Here is a 23,626-nt window from a genome sequence, read left to right on the forward strand (position 1 = left end):
CACCGTTCTATACTCTATACACTGTTCTATACACTATACACTGTTCTATACTCTATACACCGTTCTATACTCTATACACTGCTCTATACACTATACACCGTTCCATACTCTATACACTGTTCTATACTCTATACACTGTTCTATACTCTATACACCGTTCTATACTCTATACACTGTTCTATACTCTATACACCGTTCTATACTCTATACACCGTTCTATACTCTATACACCGTTCTATACACTATACACTGTTCTATACTCTATACACTGTTCTATACTCTATACACTGTTTTATACTCTATACACCGTTCTATACTCTATACACCGTTCCATACTCTATACACCGTTCCATACTCTATACACCGTTCTATACTCTATACACCGTTCTATACTCTATACACTGTTCCATACTCTATACACTGTTCCATACTCTATACACCGTTCCATACTCTATACACCGTTCTATACTCTATACACTGCTCTATACACTATACACTGTTCTATACTCTATACACCGTTCTATACTCTATATGCTGTTCTATACACTATACGCTGTTCTATAGTCTATACACTGTTCTATACACTATACACTGTTCTATACTCTATACACTGTTCTATACTCTATACACTGTTCTATACACTATACGCTGTTCTATAGTCTGTACACTGTTCTATAGTCTGTACACTGTTCTATACTCTATACACTGTTCTATACTCTATACACTGTTCTATACTCTATACTCTATACACTGTTCTATACACTATACGCTGGTCTATAGTCTGTACACTGTTCTATACTCTATACACTGTTCTATACTCTATACACTGTTCTATACACTATACGCTGTTCTATAGTCTGTACAATGTTCTATACACTATACACTGTTCTATACTCTATACTCTATACACTGTTCTATACACTATACACTGTTCTATAGACTATACACTGTTCTATACTCTATATGCTCTTCTATACACTATACGCTGTTCTATACACTATACGCTGTTCTATACTCTATACGCTGTTCTATACTCTATACGCTGTTCTATACTCTATACGCTGTTCTATACTCTATACGCTGTTCTATAGACTATACACTGTTCTATAGACTATACACTGTTCTATAGACTATACACTGTTCTATACTCTATATGCTCTTCTATACACTATACGCTGTTCTATACACTATACACTGTTCTATACTCTATACGCTGTTCTATACTCTATACACTGTTCTATACTCTATACGCTGTTCTATACTCTATACGCTGTTCTATACACTAAACACTGTTCTATACTCTATACACTGTTCTATACTCTATACACTGTTCTATACTCTATACACTGTTCTATACACTATACGCTGTTCTATACACTATACGCTGTTCTATACTCTATACGCTGTTCTATACACTATACACTGTTCTATACACTATATGCTCTTCTATACTCTATACACTGTTCTATACTCTATACACTGTTCTATACACTATACGCTGTTCTATACTCTATACGCTGTTCTATACACTATACACTGTTCTATACACTATATGCTCTTCTATACTCTATACACTGTTCTATACTCTATACACTGTTCTATACTCTATACACTGTTCCATACACTATACACTGTTCCATACACTATACACTGTTCTATACTCTATACACTGTTCTATAGACTATACACTGTTCTATAGACTATACACTGTTCTATACTCTATACACTGTTCCATACACTATACGCTGTTCTATAGACTATATGCTGTTCTATACTCTATACACTGTTCTATACTCTATACACTGTTCTATAGACTATACACTGTTCTATACTCTATACGCTGTTCTATACTCTATATGCTGTTCTATACACTATACGCTGTTCTATACTCTATATGCTGTTCTATACACTATACGCTCTTCTATACTCTATACACTGTTCCATACACTATACGCTGTTCTATAGACTATATGCTGTTCTATACTCTATACGCTGTTCTATACTCTATACGCTGTTCTATACTCTATACGCTGTTCTATAGACTATATGCTGTTCTATACTCTATACGCTGTTCTATAGACTATATGCTGTTCTATACACTATACGCTCTTCTATACTCTATACACTGTTCTATACTCTATACACTGTTCCATACACTATACACTGTTCCATACACTATACACTGTTCTATACTCTATACACTGTTCTATACTCTATACACTGTTCTATAGACTATACACTGCTCTATACTCTATACGCTGTTCTATACTCTATATGCTGTTCTATACACTATACGCTCTTCTATACTCTATACGCTGTTCTATACACTATACACTGTTCTATAGACTATACCCTGTTCTATACTCTATACACTGTTCCATACACTATACACTGTTCTATACACTATACACTGTTCTATACTCTATACACTCTTCTATACACTATACACTCTTCTATACCCTATACACTCTTCTATACCCTATACACTCTTCTATACACTATACATTGTTCTATACTCTATACACTCTTCCATATACTATACCATGATCTATATATCTATACACCTATACATTATACACTCATCTCTATACCTAATGTTCTCACTATCCAACCTATATGTTCTACATGAGCGTTTGCACTATGTATTAGTAACTTTACACCATATATCTGTATACTATTCACATTATTATTATTATTATTATTATTATTATTATCATTATTATTATTATTATTATTATTATTATTATTATTCATCAGAAGCCACTGCTGCTCTGAAACACTGAACTCTGCCTGTCTCACCTCAGTGTTCTAATAAAATGCTATAAACATTCTAATGTTTGTGCAATAAAACAATTAAATTGTGAAAATGAGAGCGATAAACCCTGTTAAAGGGGTGACGAACATCACGGTAGGCTGGGACACATTACCATTAACACACAATTAGCAGTGTTACACGCATGAGTGGAAAAACACCCCCTACACACACTCACACACGAACTCACACACACTTTTCATGCTTTTCACACCACCCTTGGGGTTGCCATGGAAACCAAGTCTTTTAGCCCTAATTTTGTGTTTTTTAAGAGTTTGGTGTGATGCTTTTGTGTTTTCTTTTCATCGTGCATCTCTTCCCCCCCCCCCCCCCCCCCCCCCCCCCCCCCCCCTCTCTCTCTCTCGCGTCCACACTTGCATCTGAGTGAATACCTTAAGGCTGTTTACCAGTGCTACAGAAAATGAGAAAAACATATCCATTAAGCACGATTATCGAAGGATTATTCATTTAGAACAACCTCCTTCAAAAAAGAGAGAAAGAGAAAATGAGAAAAATTTATCTGAAATAAAAATTCATGAAAATAAGAAGAGAGAAAAAAAGAAATGAAATCAAAGTACCCTTTCTGAAACAAGTGAGAGCACTACAAAGGATCTGATATTTCACAGAAAGAGAGAGAGAGAGAGAGAGAGACAGAGAGACTGGTAATTCTTTAAATGACTGAGGCAGCGGGACAGAAATGAAGAGTCATCCAGGAAAGACAGATTGGGAGAAAGAGAGAGAAAGAGAGAGAGAGAGAGAGAGAGAGAGAGAGAGATTGGTAGTCTTTTAGATTACTGAAGCAGCAGGACAGAGATGAGGAATCATACAGGAAAGACAGATTGGGAGATGAAAAGAAAAAGAAAAAAGTGGACAACAATGATATGAAAAGAGGGATATCTAGAAAGAGTGAGAGAAAGGACAAGCGAGAACAAGGTGGTGAAAAGAGAAAAAATAAGAAGACGTAAACAAAGGATGGGAGAGAAGGAAAGGAAGAGAGAAACAGTACAAAAGAGAAAAAGCAAAGAAGAAGAAGGAAGAGAATGAGAGTAACATGGAGAGAAAAGAGCAGAGGGACAGTATGTGAGGGAATGCTGGAACTTAGAAAAGGGAAGGAAAGAAAGAAAATAAAATGAAGAGTAGAATGAAGAATAGATGAGGGAGACTTGCAAAGGGATAGATATACTGAGATACAGGCAACTCAGAAGAAATAAAGTGAGAGATGTGCAGAGAGAGTGAGGGAGAGACAGAAATAATAGAAAAAGGGGTGAAAGGAGAGAAGGAGACATGGTAAGAGAAGAAAAAAGGAAAGATGGTGTGATCATAGAAAAGAGAAAAAAACATATACAGTCATGGACAGAGGGATAGAAGGAAGAATGGATGAAAAAAAAACACAAAAGGAAGGAGAGAGGAGGATATGGAAAGAGAAGAGGGAAAAGATGGAGTGAAGTTTAATAAGGTGCAAGAAAGAAAGAGAAAGGGGGAAGATAGATAGATAGACAGATGTGTAGAGAGAAAAGAGAAGTTATAAAGGATAGAAAGATCAAAGCAAGGGAGAGATGGCATATATAAATATGTAAATAAATAGACAGAGAGATAGACTGAGAGAGAGAGAGAGAGAGAGAGAGAGAGAGAGTGTCAGATGGATAGATGATGGAGACAAACACAGAAAAAGAAGAGGGAAAAAGACAAAATAAGAGGGTGAGGAGAGAGAAAAAGATGTAAAAGGAACATGGAAAGAGAAACGTTTACATAAAGTGAGGAGGAGAAGAGTAGAAGGAAGGAGGGATGAGAAAAAGGATGGTGAGATTAAAGGAGGAGGAGTGCGGGGCCTGGAAGAAGAGATACAGTTTCCAATGATCACTTTTGTGACTATGCAACTGGGCTCATATAACTAGCTGCAACATCACAAAAATGACAGTGGCAACCGCTAATTAGCCGGCCAACCGAAAAGAGCGAGAGAGAGAGAGCGAGAGAGAGAGAGAGAGAGAGAGAGAGAGAGAGGAAGAGGAAGAGAAGTGAGTGTAGTATGTCTGTCAATCAATGTGCAGAACATTAGTGACAGCAAAATAACCAAAACGCCGGCCGAAAGCAGAAGAAGCCGCAGCATTAAACATAAAAAGCTGTAAAATCAGGCATCCACTGAGAGAAGGGACTAATTACACACGCTGAGAGAAAGCTAGAACATTCCGGAGTGATCCAGAGAGAAACGTGTCCCATCATGTTGGAGCCTAAAAATATAACGCCGGCTTTATGGATGGATGTTTTCCCTTTAATTACTGAGGTGTCTGAAATAAGGGTTGGTTACAGAGGACGTGCTGTAATATAGAGAGCTTTATTTACTGTGCTGAAGGACGATACAGCTCAGTGAACCTCATCGGGTTTTCACAAAAAAAAAAAAAAATGAGGAATCAGATCGATTACACCGGCCATGCCAAGAGAAAAGGAAAGTTTCTGGAAATTTCCACAGTCACTGGAACTATCAGTTCACCACACAATGATGAAAACAGCTTATATTAGCATCTATTACATTTAATCCTGGATTCTGATTGGTCAGAAGGTGTTGATTCATTTTCTACAAAAGCTGCTCTGATAGTAGTGCAGTTTATATTAAAGCGCTTTCTCTAATACCTTATTGTTTCTATAGTAACAGCTCATTCTCAGGGTAAGGTTTATTCTCATAATAAAAAAACTTTACCACTCAGAACTTCATGTTTGAAATCAAATCTCATGATTTTGCGATCGTAAGACCATGCTGAAGTCAATAACAGACTCCTCCAAACACTGGGTTATTTTAAAGGTTACGCAGGAAACCGAAAGTTAAAGGAAGCGTGTGCTGCAAGCAAAAAAATACAGAACAAAAGAAAGAATGGAAAAAGAGAACATTATATTTGACCTTCACCTTTAAAAGAAGAATATAATCTGAGATAAATGCAGGGAATTGTGACAGCCTGCTGCCATTACCAATATTTTCCCATTTAGGCTCAAATAGATGGAAGAAAAGCAAACAGGAGGCCGGCAGATTTGCCGATATAGTATTATTTACCCACCAGCGGAGTGAACGTGTGTGTGATAAAGCTGAAGTGAACCGGCCCATTGTGAGGGTGCATTCTCCCGCTCTATTAAAGACATTTATGCCAGAAGAAAAATGAGGACTTTTGTGCTGCCATCGGCTTTTCCGCCACTATAGATTTATAGCTTAATGTTTTTCCATTTAACTGAAGTGTCTGAATTAAGGATTGTTACAGACGGACCGCTGTTTATTTGCTGCGATGCAAAAAGAATGGAAAAATAACAGCAATTGGATTTAATGGGCTTTTTATTTTGCAAAAAGACAGAGCTGGATTTTTTGCTAGAAAAACTCAAAGACCACAATGACCACGAATTAACTGAAACTTTGTGAAGATATGTTCAACCCAAGCAAGAACCCGAGGAAGAACCCAAGAATCTCACTCAAGAACCTGGCGATGAGACTTACAACCTTCTGCTCACTAGCATAGAACCCCAACTTCTGCCTAAAACCCAGATGTTTCATTGGGAAAAGATTGAAATGACACCTCTCCTGGTTTCCACCCTGTAGAAAGATGCGTTTACACACCTGCGGAAGTCCAGCAGGGTTCGAGCTGACTCAGGAACGTTCTGATCCATCCAGGACAGGAAGTGGAACTGAGTTACGGTGCGTGTCTCATTGGTCTGGACGTTCTTCAGGTAGAAACTGCGCACCAGGAAGTCCTCACACCAGATGTGCTCTGACACCAAGTTGACCTGGAGATAAAAGAGAATGACTGCATCTCTTCTAGGATGAGAAGCTTTGGATTGTGGAGACAGAAAAGTCCCCCAGGAAAACTAAGGCCACTGGTTTGTCGAAGAACTGATGAGGAACTTGATTATTTGGCAATTTAATCCATGCTTTCAAGTTAAGTTAGAATGATACTGTAATTACATGATGCTATTTTATTCCACTTCAAGCTTTCATTTCAAGAATTTATTCACCAATAAAACACAGCATAGTGTGAATCTCAGTATCGATTTTATGAATATCCATACTTTATTCAACTATCACTTGATATGATAGATGCGCTTTAATTTTTTCAGCCTCAGGAAACTTCTCCACGCTACATGGCCTGAACCTTGTTCCTAGAGGAATACACTACGTTGCCAAGTTTAGCACTAAGCCTCATCTAAGCTCGCTGGATCCATGGAATCAATGTCTTCAAGAAGATCTGACTATCAAAGAAAGCGTGTAAGATTAGCGTTGGAACTAAATCTTGCTCCAGGCTGTTGAGTTGGAGCACACGCTACAACTCTGAATCTTAACCCTGGCTTTGGAGTTCCCCAGCTGGTCAATCCAGAGGTACTCCAGGACCACAACAAGACCAGAGTAAAATGTACTGGACTGAAGCTCCTCTGCAAGACGTAGTCAAGTGGACAAACACACAACGATCAGTACTTTACCTCATAGATATGGTACAGGTCCGACCCTTCATCTGGCCAGTACTGGTGACATTGTTTGTTTCCGTTCTCCGCTAATGGTGTTAGCATGACGATCACCACACAGCCGCTCTCCCACACCATCTACAGCAGTGGAGAAATAGAGAAGAAAAAGAGTTTACGCCTCGAGACGTTTCAGGCAGAAATACACACAGCCAAATTGATCATCATGATGAGGAACAGCAAGGATCTTTCTAAAGACCTTTTTAAGATTTTGAGATAACCAGTCTGGACTAGCAGTCCACACCCGAGGCATCGTACATGACAGATTCCCAATTTACATCATTCTATAAATCTACAAACACTGAGTATCCAAGGCCAAGATGGAACGCACAAGACAACACACTGACTCGATACAACACTGCAAGACAAGAGCAATATATAAAACAGAATATATTTGCCAGGATTAGATTGTACAGCACCTTGCATAAGTATTTGCGCCCCCACCCTGGCCCTCCCTTAAACTTTTCCGCATTTTGTAGTGCTACAACCTAGAAATGAAATGGACATAACTGGGATTATACATCACAAATCTACACAAAATAGCCCATAATATTTAAGCAGGGAGAAAAATCTATGTATCTTGCAAAATAATTTACAAATAAAAAAGTAATGTGACATGACTGTGTAAGTATTCACCACTATTCCTGTGAAATCCCGAAATTAGTTCTGCTGCAACCCAAAGCCACACACTGCCGAAAATACACTGGAGTGCTTCAAAACCAGGAACCTGAATATATTAGAATGGCTCAGGCCTCAATCTGACTGGGAATCTGTGGCAACACTTGAAAATTAAGAAAAGGTCTCCATCTAATCTGAGAGGGCTTGAGCACTTTTGAAAAAAACCCAAAAAACTCAGATATGCAAAGCTGATTGAGGCACGTCCAAGAACACGTGTGGGTATTGACCCAGGGGGGTGAATACTAACTGTATACAATCAACACATATCTTTTTTTTTTTGTTTGATAATTAAACTTTGTGCCACAAAGAAAATGTATGTACAAATGTTAGACATATGGTGTAAATCAAATGGTAAAAATCCCAATTAAGTCCATTTCAAATGTGGAAAAGTTTAGGGGGTGAATACTTATGCAAGGCACTGTATTATGTCACAGTTGGAATAAATGTAAATACCAGATGCTGACTTATAAGTGATTCAAGCCAACAATGTAGTGGAGAGTTAACAGTCTTGCTTAAAAAGCCAACACTGGCTCTCTGGCAGTGGTGAGATTTAAACTCACGACCTAGCGCTCAGTAACAGAGGACATTAACTAAGACTCCGTCTCGCAAAATCATGCTCGAATCAACTAGAAATTGTTTTCTGCTATTTTAGAGTAAAATACCACTTGGTACCACTTGGGCTTTTATTGCCACTTGGATGCATGCAATAATTCTGAAGCAACTTAAACGTAGCATATGTTTCACTTAACAAAGTGTTCCCTCGCGGCCGCGCTGGCTATTATTAGCCAAACCATTTCCTAGTTGTAATTGAAGTTTAAGTTCATCTCACCGCCCTGCTTTTCAATCGCCTGGCTTGCTGTCGTCCCTCCCACTCTATCTCTCTTCTTGTCTGTCTGAGCTGCCGTTTCTCGCTCCATTTCTCCTAATCACACTTTCTCCGTGTCCTTCAGCGATATAATGGCCCGCTGTGGCCGTTAGGAAAATGAGGGGAAAACACTGACTTTTACGAGGGGCAATAAAAACACAATGGTCCTGACCATAAACTAATCACACTCACGTTCAGCGTGTCCCTCGAGGGCTATTAAAGTGAAATACGCCGTGAGTCTACGCCGTGAGTCTACGCCACCATGACTGGTGCAAAACACAACATCACACCGAATTCATAGCTTTTTTTCAAGACTCCTGAAATCAACGGCAAAAATGTAATATTTCATTTGTATTGTATTTCCATTTGGCTGTTAATTAACAGTGCTTTCATATTTGGCCATTATTATTTATTTATTATTTGTTTATTTTTGACCAGATTCAAGATTCAAAGATTCAAAGCGTTTATTGTCATGTGCACAGTGAGGAAACCAAGTTTCCCTGAACAATGAAATTCTTTCTTTGCTGTCCACATTGAATGCCAAGATAACAGAAACTATATAGAAATAAAAATAAAAACAGACATGCACATACATACAAACAAACATAATAAAGTGTAGCTATGTTACAGAAGTAGAAATATAGATTATATATATAGAAATATAGACTATGTACATCTGTATGTGTGAGTGTGCAATGTTGACTTGTGCATATGAGTATATCTCTATGTGCAATATTGACTTATGTACAAAACAGTACAATACAAATACAAAAACACCTTACAAGACCACCTTACCTGCTGACATAGAGGGGAAAAATGCCACGACGCACACACTGTTACCATAGCAACGCTATTACCAGTCCTCGCTAGTATCGGCTAGTTAACTAGCCTCGCTAGTTCTTTAGATTAGATTTATTATTCCTCGTAATGCAGACGAAATAAAGATTGGTGTATCTCTGGTGATGAGGAGGACGTTTGTAGCTTTGGAGGCAGAAAATCGAAAGAATTTGATCTGCTTGTGTGACTGTATACAGTTACACTGTGGAAAACTTTAGAAGTTCAGCTTTCCAGTAGTAACCACTAGTAACCACTTCCCACAGGATTATAGTAAAACATGCACTAGCCACTGAAAACAGACAAACAAACGACTTCTTAAGTCTCAGCGAAATGATGTCTTTCTTTTCTGTAAGTATTATCTACTTTTTTATCTACTTTTTTTCTCTTGTATCTGGAACGTGAGTTACGACAGTAACAGGACACAATCCAAGCTCAGGGGTTCTCTGGCAATCCCGGGATCTTCTCTCTCTCTATCTCTCTCTCTCTCTCTCTCTCTCTCTCTACCTTCCAGTCACAACCTCAGAACCTCAAACACACTTTTTTTCATCGTTCCATTTCAGCGCTTTCATTAAATGGCTGCTTAAGAATCATAAAAATGATTTCTGATGTGCTTCTTCTGCTTCATTACCTCATTAAGCTACTAAGTCATGATGTTTTGTTCGTCATTACACACTAATGGCTCAGCAAACTGGAGCCCGTCTGATGAGCTAATACAAATGTTCCAAAGCAGGTGATCAAATATTGGCAGTGACTAACGTCGCTATGCAAGGTTAAGCAAAGGTCAAAGCGAGAGCAGCAAACAATCGCACTGGTGGAGCAGAACAAATCCAGCCATTCACGCCCCTGGAGCAGGTGACCTTCGAGATAATGAAGGTAGACACTATGAGTGTATTTTCTTTTTTTTTGTGCTAATCTTAATCAAAATGACAGACTATGACATAAACATGCCGAGATAATTGACAGGGATCGACACGTTCATATTCATCATTAATTCAAATGGAGTATTTTTAATGAAAGCTTTCTGAGTCTGCACACCTCTAGCTCCCTGCGATTCAGCCGTACAAAATTAATTCAATTGAGATCATTATTTTTTTTTCTCTCAGTAATTGGCAAAATGATAAATACAAGCAACCGGTAACCTCAATTAGCAGCCGTCCCATTAGTTGGCGAATGCAGATCGGTTGCTAGGGAAGGTCAGGTGACATCAAACGCATTAGCGTAATCAATTTGCCTGAGCAGGGAGTTCAATCAAAAGTGCACTTTTAACAATGTGAGCGAGATATCCTGCACACCATCGTCTCGCCTTGAGCTTAAATGCATACGCAAAGCAAAGCAAACAACACTTCCATTAATGGGTTTGCTGCATTTGTATACATCATGGTCCTGAAATGCATGAATGTGACGCTGATTTATTTGTCTCAGCCTTATGTGATTCACCTGAACACTAATCCCATGCTGAAGCTGAGTCAGGTGTGTTAGAGTGACTTCGCTACTCAGGTAAGCCAATATTTTATGTGTGGCGACCTGCGAAGACCCTTCACATGGTGTCATTTGGATATTTTCTACTATATATATAGTTCTGAAAAGTACAGGAACTGAAATCTGTTTCTCTGGAACACAGGAGCATCACAGACATTTCAACAGCTGCTATCTGATTACTGTCAAACTATCAGATTGATCAGACTTGTATCTGTTTGACTATGGCATGACTATCCAAAAGCTTGAGAAAAACACACTCAGTGAGGTTTTAGAGCTCTTTAAGCAGAAGACAGTTTTTCCATCTGCGTTTGTTAAACTGGATTCTTACCCACCATGATCTTTGCAGGCAAACCCCAAGGCAAGGTTGGAATATAACCTGAATAAATACATTTCCAAGTCGTTTTGGTGAAAAGTATTTGTGTTTCTTACAGCTGAGATGTATCATACTGGTGGAAAAACTCAGTCACAGCAACATGTGTCAGGTTTTCCCAGACCTCCACGCGTATCTCTGTGTATAAAAGATAACAGCGGATATTACACTCGCAGCCCAGTGTGATGTGATTCAGGTGCTCTTTCAGGAAAAGAGAAAGATTTGCAGGACAGCCTGTAGATAAGCGTAACCACTAATTTTACCAGAAATCATTTATTTCCTAGGAATGTATCCAGCTCAGAGATACAAATACACCCACTTGTGCACTTCCTGTCTACACTGGCACTGCAGTAAGAGCCATTCATACAGAACTCTTAACACTGGCTGTGCAGATTTATAGCTAGTGCAAGTTGACAGAATAATAATCCAGGGTTTCGATTTCAGCAGTTTCGGATATTTACATATTTAAGAACATTTCCATATCAGAGGTGCGAGGCTTCACAGCACAACACGGTCTTTGTCATCTTCCACACTTTTTATTAATTTAATAATGAGAGCTAGCTAGAATAATTAACTCGGCGCTTTCTGCATTTGTGACTCACTCTGCTCTCTGCTGTTGTGGGAGATCCCACATGAACATCGTTAAACAGTTTATCCCTAAATCTCATCCTTGTTTCTCCCGGATACTGTAGCGTTATACCTGCTGCTGTAATCATAAAGACTGTTCTGTTGTTCATCCCAGGACTCTTATTCACAATCTGCTCACACTGAACACCTCGTAAACACACTCAGTACTGGTACGGTTTCTTCCTCATGTCATCTCAGGGAGTTTTTCCTCACCTCTTGTTCATTAGGAATTTAAATCTACAACCAGTTTTTTTTTTTTTTTTTTTGTTAAACTGCTTTGTGACAGTGTCTGTTGTTAAAGGTGCTACACAAATTACTCATTTCAATAAATCCTCTGGTAAAGTCTGAAGTACAGCTTTGACCTCTTCACTCAAGACATCTGCCTCTATTTGAAATCATACGCATTTATTTTTAGATTTTAGTTTCTGATGGTAAATTAATGCCTCTTTCACCAAGAAACTTGAGAAAACATGTTAGTTAGCTAATGCTAATGCTAACTAACAACAGCATTATTCTTAACCACACAAACATTAGCTAGTTATATTAATTCTGATGACACAAACTAGCTGAATGCTAATAGCTAGCTGTGACAAAGCAGATAGAGCTTAATCTTTTCAGCTATATTTAGTAAAGTTCAGAATCACTAAATCTGTTAGCTGACAGGATTTCTGGTTCAGTTTGAGGGGTAGGTTGCTGAAAATGGCGCAGGCTGTTATTATTCAGTTCACAGGTTTTTGAGCAAGTGCCTCACGCTCAAGAGCTAAGGTTTTCTCAGGTATCCCACCATGTTAGCTAGCTTGTGTTTACTAGCTTCAGTACATCGCTGATGAACTAAAACGTCTCTCAAAAATCCTGTCAGCTAGCAACTTCACATTGTAATGAATATGACTATAAAACCCTCTCAGAATTCATGTCGGGCTAATTCATGTTAGCTCGCTAGTGTTAACAGTGAAGATGAGCATTGATGACTACAACTTCCCTGAATTTTCTCAGAAGTCATGTCAGGTTAGCACATATTGTTATATATACTGGTTAACAAAATCTGTGAAAAAGCGTTTGCATGTGTGAACCATGTCTTTCTTCCCACTTAAAGCCTTCTGAATGAGACCCTGCTGTACACTTCAGTGTAAAACGATGTCAGAAAACCAAATCATCGTATGTTTACGGCTCACCTGCCAGAAGTCGGCCACCGTAGATGACAGAGGGCCCTGAGCAGAGATGTAGGCTGGGTTACGAGGGTCATGGTCCATCTACACATCCAGAGAGAAAGATTAGTAGCAGTACACAGACTAACAAAGCTTATATATTAAAACAATGCGGATGGCTGGACTCCTGGTTCAGTCTTGCACTTGCTATTTATTTATTCATTTATTTACTCATTTATTTATTCATGCTTGCCAATTAAGACTAAATTGTTTACAATAGCAGCTGGAAGAAATTTACAAATTGCAAGATTACAGAGAGAGAGAGAGAGAGAGAGAGAGAGAGAGAAAGAGAAGGGGGGGCTTAAGTTATTATGAGTATAAGGATAAAGTGAGCATGAATATAGAGAGTGTGATTAGTATATCAATCTGATGTATATAAATACATTTAAAGCCTCCAGCAATTAAATATGATAGGATTTAGAGCTGTTTTGCTGCCATATGATCAATGATTCTTTGAGAAATGAGAGGCCACGCCTCCTTCACTGGGACTGTCAGACACAGAGGCCACGCCTCCTTCACTAGGACTGACAGGAAATATAAGCCACACCTCCTTATCTTTGACAGGTAAAGAAGCCACACCTCTTTCACTGGGACTGTCAGACACAGAGACCACGCCTCCTTCCCCGAGACTGATACACACAGAGGCCACGCCTCCTTCCCCGAGACTGATACACACAGAGGCCACGCCTCTTTCACTGAGACTGACACACACAGAGGCCACGCCTCCTTCACTGAGACTGACACACACAGAGGCCACGCCTCCTTCACTGAGACTGATACACACAGAGGCCACGCCTCTTTCACTGAGACTGATACACACAGAGGCCACGCCTCTTTCACTGAGACTGACACACACAGAGGCCACACCCCCTTCAGTGGGACACCCTGGTGATGAAAATAATCCAGTTTGGTTTTTCCTTTGTTTACTCCAACTTTATTAAAGGAAATTGCGTAGATGGAGGTGAAACAAAATGAGAAAGTAGAGACAAATCACAAAGAAAATCAACAGGCTATCATCTGATGAATCCAGAGCCAAATCTCTCACGGATCTCTCCATCGCTGTCCTCTTCCTATCACTTCCCCTCCCTCTTTCTCTCTTTCACTCTCTTTTCTGTGCAGTGCGTGGTCTGCTCTTTCCTCCGAGCAGTCACAGTGTCTGTGTGTTCTTTAATACGTCTGATTAAAGCTGGATCGTTGAATAAAGCCTGGCAGCGCTCTAATCAAACATATTTATTGACAAGAGGCTCGGCATCTAGGAGATGAAATTTGTCTGTTTGCGCCTGTGTGTCCGCCTGAAAAAATAAAACAAACTAGGATGCCATCCATAATGCACTGGCCTTGAATAAATAGCGACAGACAAATTAGCAGCCAAAAAATCAATTAGCATCTTTCAAACAGCAGTAAAAGCTGTACTCTGATTCTCATTAAATCAAAGGATTAGGGCTGGATGGTGTTTCAGTGACTTGTACAAAAATAAAAAAACAAAATTAAACAGCTGTTGTTCAAGCATTGCTTCAAATCAATAACTTTTAAATGAATAGCTAACCGCAATTCTGATTAGCGCTTGTTAATATTCATCTTGTTTGGAGTTCTTACCCATTCTGTCCGTGTCAGTATCACACGCTGTTCCCCAGACCCTTTAGAGAGCCTGGCAGAAAGCGTCCCTGAATAATCCACATTATCCCAGAGTGTTACAAAGGAACATCGTTAATGAGAAGTCGATCGTCAGCGTATTGGAACGCAGCCATTCTGAGTGGACACAATAGGAAGCCGGCTAAGTGGAGCTCAGGTATGCTCCCTTGTTAGGGGATCAAGCTGGGATGCTATTGTCCCCAGGCAGTGTAAGAGAGCGTAATCCAACACAAGCAGGCTTTACTCACTAAAAAGAAGACTAGCAAAATTTCAAGGAATTCTAATGAGCTTGATGTAGCAAGAGAAGCTTCCGGAGCTAACCCTGACTCTCAGCCTAACTCGCATTCAGCCTACATTCACACTAGCAAGCTAAACTCAAATTAAAAAACGCACTAATCAGTGTGAAAATATGTTTGTTCAGTTTAAATGTCATGTGCTCAGCTTCCTTCTCAGATTAGATTAGCAAAGCTAGCTAGCTGTACTAGCTACATACACTCACCAGAGGCACTAATGATCTCTGCAACTTCCTTGCAAGTTTATTTTCTTCTTAATGTTTCTATACACATTTAATGAGAGGTTATATATGACAGAATAAGATGTAACCACAGTTATAAGTCTTTTTCTTTCATGGGAACTAATCACAGGTAGGAACTAAAGCTGTGATTGGGGAACTGAAGAAAGTCGGACCACTCACACCATAGGATCGGGATCACATCTTATTTCCATAGAATTCAGAAAATCTCATTTAACCAGTTTTATATTTTGGCTGTAAAAATACTCAAAAATACTATGAAATATCCATTCAAGGCCAATATTAAATACATTCACACAACCCTTTAAAGTCCCCAAGTATTTTTTTCACATGGACAAGATGAAAGAAACACATTTTAATCAGAGATATTGCTTATCTTGAGGAGTGCTAGGTCAGCTTATCCTTCAAACCATGGGCATGTTTTCTTTACAAGTGATCACATCGAATTAACATAAACACTGTCATTAGTTTACTATTTCAACAACTTAAAATAGTGAATTCAAAGGGTGATAAAATATCCCAGATTCTGCAGATGCTTTACGACTTCATGACCTTGATTTAGTATCTTGTGCTTTCATTAAGTTGTGCAGACGATATAAAAAATAACATGCAAAATAAGAGGATGTGCGGGATCATCTGTGATAGTGATCAGTGCTCAGTGCCCATCATAAAAGCTAACCCGGCTAAATTAGCTGTACCGCTACACTAATTGCGGTATAGCCCTGATGTTCAATGAAAAAGCAACAAAAAAAATTCAGACACAAAGCTCCATTGTTAGTATGAACGACACGCACAGCCATTAGCCTGGCTCCAAATGGATATAATTGCTTAGCACAACCTTTATAGTCAGCAAGAGCCATTATAAGCCAGACAGCTAATACCAGACTTTTGACTGCCCTTGTCTCGCTTCCCATAAAGGGAGATATTAAAGCGGATATATCATCTCAAACTCAAAAAGATGATCGCGCTCATAAAATCTAATTACTCCAAGCTGAGAAGTGGATCAGTGAAGTGCCAGCTCGACAATAACTGCAGCGCGAGGCACTTTGGACCACGCCAGGAGACTTCACGAGGAGGACAGACAGAAATACTGACACAAATAGAGCTTCAGTCTGTCTGTCACATCTGACAAGCACAAAAATTATACACTGAGGAAAACAATAATTATTGCCAGGAAACTGCCACCCTTTTGTTTTGCCAAGTTAGGAGACAAACTTATAAGATAAAATCCTCTCGGATCCTCAGCACCCACTTTTTATAGAGTTTGTGAAGTCAGTCTCGAGGGCAAAACTAACTTTTAAACCACTCAAAGTGATCGCAAAGCAAGAGCAGGTTTGTTGGATTCATTCAACTTACAGTACGTACTTTAATCCTGGTCAGGGGGGTAATGAATCCCGAATCTATCCTGGGAACGCTGGGAAGGAAGTTGGAATACACCCTGGATGGGATGCCACTCCATCGCTGACACCTAGGGGCAAATTTAGTATAACAGTTCCACCTACTGGCATGTTGCATGGCATGAGGTGGGAAGTAACCAGATCTCCAGAGGGGTTACCTGACTCTGGAACTCTTTTTGATCTGCTTTAAACTGATTCCTCAACTGATTGTCCAATTATAGTTATCTATCTTTCAACAACATTTCATAAAATGTATCAATAGAGTCTACCTGAACCAAATTTGAACTTGAAATTAGGATCTGGAATGAGTTGGTAGTCTAAAGATGATCTACTAAACATCAAGAGCTAAAAACTAGACTATTCATCACCAGTAAGAGCTTTATCCTGGTCAGGTGTGCAACAAATCCAGAATCTATTCTGGGAACACTGGGAGTGAGGCAGGAACACACACTGGATAGGACTCCAGTCCATCCATCGCTGAGCACCAGAACTACTAGGTGCAATTTTGCTTAACCAATCCACCTCCTGGAATGTTTTGGGAAATGTAAGGAAACCAAAGGGAGAATCCAAAGGAAACCAACAAGAATAAGTGGAAAAACATTCCAAAGCTCAGGATAGTACTGGGAACACCAGAGCTGGGATTGTGCTTCATCCTGGTCAGGGTCACGGTGGATCTAAAGGCTATCCTGGGAACACTGGGTGTGAGGTGGTAGAATGTATCCTGGTACAAAAGTCCATCATTGAGTACCAGAACTTTACACCTAGGGGCAAATTAAAGTACCCAATCCATCTACTGGCGTATTTTAGGGAGGAAGGAGGAAACTGGAGTACTCAGAGGAAAACCATGTGGACACAGAGAGAACTTTCAATATTCAGAACAGAACCTGCTACACCTCTGTGCCAGATGTTGGATTTAATTACAATTAAATTAAAGTTTCAAGCACTGACCATCACTGTGACCACAAGTATTCAGAACTTTACAAAGCAGCAGACTTGTGCAAGTTCGTACAAACTCATGAGGCCATGATGGGTCAAACTAAAGGACTGAACCCCAACAAAAATGTTGCGGGAGTGGAGAGGTTTTTTTTCTTTACCATAATGCAGGTGGTCAGGTACAGTATGAAGCTTAAGTTGGCACTAAAGGCCATGTTCATTAGCATAAGAGCATCATGGATGCTGCTCATTCATCTTCAGTAAATCCTGATCAGGACCAATTTAGTTTAAATTACCGTATGGTTTAAATTTTCAGGAAATAATGCCAACTAAGTTCATTACAAAATATTGTAAACAGATTTATGTGGGCAGGATTGATCAACTTTTCTGGGGGAGTGAGCAAGACTGAGGAAAAACCCTGACTCAGATGTTTCTGCTAAGAAAAAATCTGGCAACCACAGAGGAAGACTATGAGGAACTTTCCTCCATGTAAATAATGAAGTAACTTATGGACTGACTCTGAATATTCTGTGCCTGACTTTTTATCATTATTTGTGTTAGTTTGTGTTTGAACTTTACTGTCTAAACTTCCATCCATCTATCCATCCATCTGTCTAAACATGTCTTTTGTAAATGTATAGTACTGTCATGTATTCTTTTTTCCATTTATTCTTTCATCATATTTAGCTTTAAACTGGTTTCACAATTGTAAATTTTCTATAAAAAAAACCCTACAGTAAAGGTAAATGGTTTAGAGTAGATTTATTTATTAAATACATTATATATTTTTTTTAAATAACAAATAACAAATCAAGTAATATAATTAGTAATAATCTGTTAATACAGTATATAGATAATATTAATTAAACATCTCACCATTTGTTAGAAATCCTACAAATTTTCAAACAATCCCTTCTCTTCCTCACAGGACTCCGCCCCCTTTTGTCATTACCATGACAACAGCAGCAAGAGATCCCTTTTATGATACTGCCAGTTTCTCCTCACTGATGAGACAAAGCATGTGTGTTCATGTGTGACAGAGAGGTGTGTGTGTGTGTGTGTGTGTCTGAAAAGGCCAAAACCTTCAACCCTGAGCAGCCACTTAACTGAAGACGGGAGGGTTGGAAAAGGGAAAAATGTCACAGATGACTCATTTCGAGGTTGTTCTGCTGCGACGCTGCTAACGAGGCAGCAGGCTGCAGCATTTGACAGATGTAATTATGGCAGTTTTCATGTCAGGTTCCTGCTGGGACATAATTACGAGGCCCCCTGTGCTCTGATGAGAAGAGAAAACCCCTGACTTTCTTTTGTTTTCCCTTGGAGGGGGTCCGAAGAGATGGAGAGAGCAGGAGGGCAGATTGACTTCAACATTAACCCTCCGTCTTGTGTTCTGTTCTCTGCTCAGCACTGACCTGAGACATCTGTGTGTTTTATATAAATGTAACTTTTAACACACCTAACAAATAAAATCTCATCTCAGTGCTGGACTAACAATCTGATGATTGAAAGATACATCTATAAAGCAGCTAACAACTGGTACTGAGACACAAAGAGGCCACATCTCCTTCACTGAGACTGACACACACACAGAGGCCACGCCTCCTTCACTGAGACTGACACACACACAGGCCACGCCTCATTCACTGACACTGACACACAGAGGCCACGCCTTCTTCACTGAGACTGACACACAGAGGCCACACCTTCTTCACTGAGACTGACACACAGAGGCCACGCCTCCTTCACTGAGACTGACACACACAGAGGCCACGCCTCCTTCACTGAGACTGACACACAGAGGCCACGCCCCCTTCACTGAGACTGACACACAGAGGCCACGCCTCCTTCACTGAGACTGACACACACAGAGGCCACGCCTCCTTCACTGAGACTGACACACAGAGGCCACGCCCCCTTCACTGAGACTGACACACACAGAGGCCACGCCTCCTTCACTGAGACTGACACACACAAAGGCCACGCCTCCTTCACTGAGACTGACACACAGAGGCCACACCTCCTTCACTGAGACTGACACACAGAGGCCACGCCTTCTTCACTGAGACTGACACACAGAGGCCACGCCTCCTTCACTGAGACTGACACACAGAGGCCACGCCTCCTTCACTGAGACTGACACACAGAGGCCACGCCTCCTTCACTGAGACAGACACAGAGGCCACACCTCCTTCACTGAGACTGACACACACACAGGCCACACCTCCTTCACTGAGACTGACACACACACAGGCCACACCTCCTTCACTGAGACTGACACACACACAGGCCACACCTCCTTCACTGAGACTGACACAGAGGCCACACCTCCTTCACTGAGACTGACACACAGAGGCCACGCCTCCTTCACTGAGACTGACATACAGAGGCCACGCCTCCTTCACTGAGACTGACACACAGAGGCCACGCCTCCTATACTATGACTAAGACACAGAAGCCACGCCTTATTTACCAGAACTGAGTCATAGAGGCCACTCCTTCTTCACTGACCAATCAGAATCCAGAATTCAGCAGCACTGTGGTATAAACTCTTTTAATATGCTAACATCTGTATTTGTGATATTTTATACATACTGCATTATTAACATTTTAAATTAAACTTTAACTGTTTAATAACTTGTCTTAAGTACTGCATGTCCAATGTCCATAACTGATTTGAGAGTAAAGCAGGACTGAAGTGAACATCAGCACTCACAATGAGGCTGGCGTTGATGTAGTCCGAGTTGCTCTGATTATTCTCAGCCTTCAGCATCACTCTGGAGTGATCGTCTGAGACAGAGGCACAAAAATCAGGCATCTGTTAGTCTAATAACATCTATAACATGCTTATAACACATGTATTACACATTATTACACAAAGTGCATTTCAGTGGCCGCTTCTAGCGCAGATGTTTTGATATGAATAAAATGGCAACTCTGAGCATTATTAGTGATATGAAGTAAAGCAAGTTAGTGTGTATCACACAAAACAAACAAACAAAACAACAACTGTGAATCTATTGTGAGCAAATTGACGAATATGAGTATTAGTCATAAAAATATTAAGTAATTAATATCTATAATAACTAAATATATATGTTTATATACAATTTATCTCTCTCTATTGTACACAATTTTATATATAATAATATACTCATTTATCTGTAAATTTATTAAAATGTGGTGTTAATGTGGGCTTCTGATATTGTCTGATATGTTTATGAGGCTGTTTTTGTTTGTGTTATGTGAGACGGATGTGTGTTGTACACGTGTGTAGCATGCAGTGTGTGGTGTGTGATTTGGGCCACTCACACGCGAGCGCGCCGTTGGGTCGGTTCTTCTTGGCGTTGCTTTTATCCTGAGCTGAAGAACAGGCAGCCGGCTCGGCCTGATAACCACACAGAGCTTCCCACTCCTTCTCCAAACGATCCTGATTCTGCAGGTGATCCTCCATGTACGCCTGCACCGAGGAAGAGGAAGAGGAAGAGGAAGAGCATGAAGACAAGATGAGTTAGTGTGTTCAAATATCGAAAAATAAATCATTTGGAGTCTAGGAGTCCGGAGGTGTAGCAAATTTAAAATAGCAGAAATTGAAACATTATGTACGGAATAAAACACGAAGTTGATTAGTTTCCTATTACAACACGACAGATGTACATGTCATACTTTTTATCTGTTTATAGTTACATTTAATGTTGTGGAACATTCCCAATACAAGTTAGTTCCTGTTCTCACTTACGTTATAGCAGCTACAAACAGTCGTTCCTTCAGCGCTGCTAAACCGCAACGTGTAATCTCCTCTGTCTTAAAGTTACAGCTTTACCTCTGACTGTTACAAAGCACTGACACTGGAGACTCCTGTGAATGAGCTGTTACTACAGAAACGATAACGTATTAGAACGAGTGCATTAATATAAAGCTGTGATTCACAGCTGCACTACTGTCAGAGCTGCTGTTATAGAGAATTAATCAACACCTTCTGACCAATCACAATCCAGAATCTGAGGATGAGGGGATTGTGTGTGAGAAAGATAAAGCACTAGAACGATTGTAACTGAAGAACTGCTTTAACACGGCAGCCCTGTGAGTATGCTAACACTGAGTTTTTACACACACACACACACACACACACAGAGAGAGAGAGAGAGAGAGAGAGAGAGAGTAAACTCATAAACACAGACAGTAGTGTGTGTAATCTGTCAGGTCACTATAACCAAACTAATATCCAAGAAGCAGGTACTTCATTCGCTCAACCGTTTCAATGCCCTGTCTCACTCTCGCTCTTTCTCTCTGTCTTCTCTCTCTCTCTCTCTCTCTCCATCGTTCTTTCCCTCTATCCCTCCCTCCGCTCTGTTCTTTTGTCTCTGTTGGATTCAGCTACCCAGGAAAGGAGGCTTAAGCTCAGACAATCTTATCGCCGTGTGTGAGAGTGGAGAAAAGCGGTGATTGAAGCTCGGCTCTTTCAGCACTCTTAATTGCGTGTGTGATTGCCAAGGACCAACCCACCCCTCTCTCCCTTTCTCTCTCTCTCTCTCTCTCTCTCTCTCTCTCTCTCTCTCTCTCTCTGTTCTTTTGTGCTGCATATTTGGGATTAGTCTCTGAGATTGATGAGTGGAGCTGCTTTGAGCTCACGTCTGTCTGGATGGATGGAGGTGTGATTGTAGAACGACAGAAAGAAAAGAGAAAAACGAGAGACTAGGAAAGAAAGGAAAAAAAAGAGAGAGAGGTGGAGCTCAGTGGTAAGCTGGATCACAGCTGCCTAAAGTATTGTTTATTAATCTGTTTATTCTGCAGCACCAGGGATGGACAGATGCTGAGTACAACAATGCACTTTAATAAATAATTAGGGTCCAAGCACTTTTTTTAAAAACACTGCTGGTGCAAACATCACGAGGCCAAGAAACACCCAGTTTGGCAGAAAGAGTCAGGATCCTCCCCACTACTGTGGAATGCGACGAGATCCACGTCAGCCTGATGGTGGCGCTCTAGTGCATCGTTACATTTTGGCAAATATCCCCTGAACTGTGTGACACATCGTAAATAATTCTTCCTTCACGTATTATTCCATGATGAAAATTTCCAGACAAAAATTTGGACGATTTGTTTCCACTCACTTGTATTTCCTGTTTTTTGGTTCATTCATGCAAACCTGGTGCACATTAAGAGGAGTGTGTGATCAATTCTTTCTACTCGGCCCACTTAAACAGCAATAACTTCTGAATGGAAAACTCTGAAGGGAAATCTTACATCAGTAAACAACTCTGCTTCATCACACCATGCCGTGGTTGATTATTTTCCTATAACAGCACCACACTGTGTGGTTAATTACCTACATATCACCTTTATTTAAAAAGCCAGGCTTTTGTAATCAACATTACCATTTCAGTATAAATAAAACATAAGTAAACTACGCTTTATAACCTGAATTTCACATTTATCATGCATGACGTTGCTTTAAATTTTTATACAAATAAAGCCATAAAAAAGCAACACTGTGAATTTATAGAACGTTACAATGGTTCCGAGTCCTGAGTTAGTATTTGTACCGTTTTTCTTTAACATGAAATCAAACAGTTCAACAAGCTAGGAAAATGTCGTCCGGTTTAAAACGTCTCTAAGCACGTCTCTAAACTCCACCCCTTCCTCCTGACTTTAACCATTCATAACTTTACTTAGCCGAAATTCTTACATATTTGTAGCCGTGAGGTCATGTCATGTACAAGTTACACACAAATTCTTACTAACACTCGTGAGGACGTGAGGAAGTACGT

General features: G+C 40.0%; 1 protein-coding gene and 1 long non-coding RNA gene across 2 annotated transcripts in view; both read right to left on the reverse strand.

Moving 5' to 3' along the window:
- ptprn2 (protein tyrosine phosphatase receptor type N2) overlaps positions 1–23,626 on the reverse strand; it is a 235,150-nt gene that overhangs the window by 7,588 nt on the left and 203,936 nt on the right. Inside the window, exons 15-19 of the mRNA XM_053233318.1 lie at positions 21,168–21,315; positions 20,572–20,645; positions 13,332–13,409; positions 7,265–7,384; positions 6,408–6,574 (exon numbers count right to left, since the gene is read on the reverse strand). Coding sequence (XP_053089293.1) covers positions 6,408–6,574; positions 7,265–7,384; positions 13,332–13,409; positions 20,572–20,645; positions 21,168–21,315 — 587 coding nt within the window. The remainder of the gene's footprint in view (positions 1–6,407; positions 6,575–7,264; positions 7,385–13,331; positions 13,410–20,571; positions 20,646–21,167; positions 21,316–23,626) is intronic.
- Positions 19,772–20,561, reverse strand: LOC128318122 (uncharacterized). The gene is made up of 2 exons (XR_008301607.1): positions 20,116–20,561; positions 19,772–20,043 (listed from the first exon to the last, which is right to left on the reverse strand). It is a non-coding gene; the product is annotated as an uncharacterized LOC128318122 (long non-coding RNA).

Source organism: Pangasianodon hypophthalmus, chromosome 4 (genome assembly GCF_027358585.1).
Source record: "Pangasianodon hypophthalmus isolate fPanHyp1 chromosome 4, fPanHyp1.pri, whole genome shotgun sequence".
In the NCBI taxonomy this organism is placed as follows: domain Eukaryota; kingdom Metazoa; phylum Chordata; class Actinopteri; order Siluriformes; family Pangasiidae; genus Pangasianodon; species Pangasianodon hypophthalmus.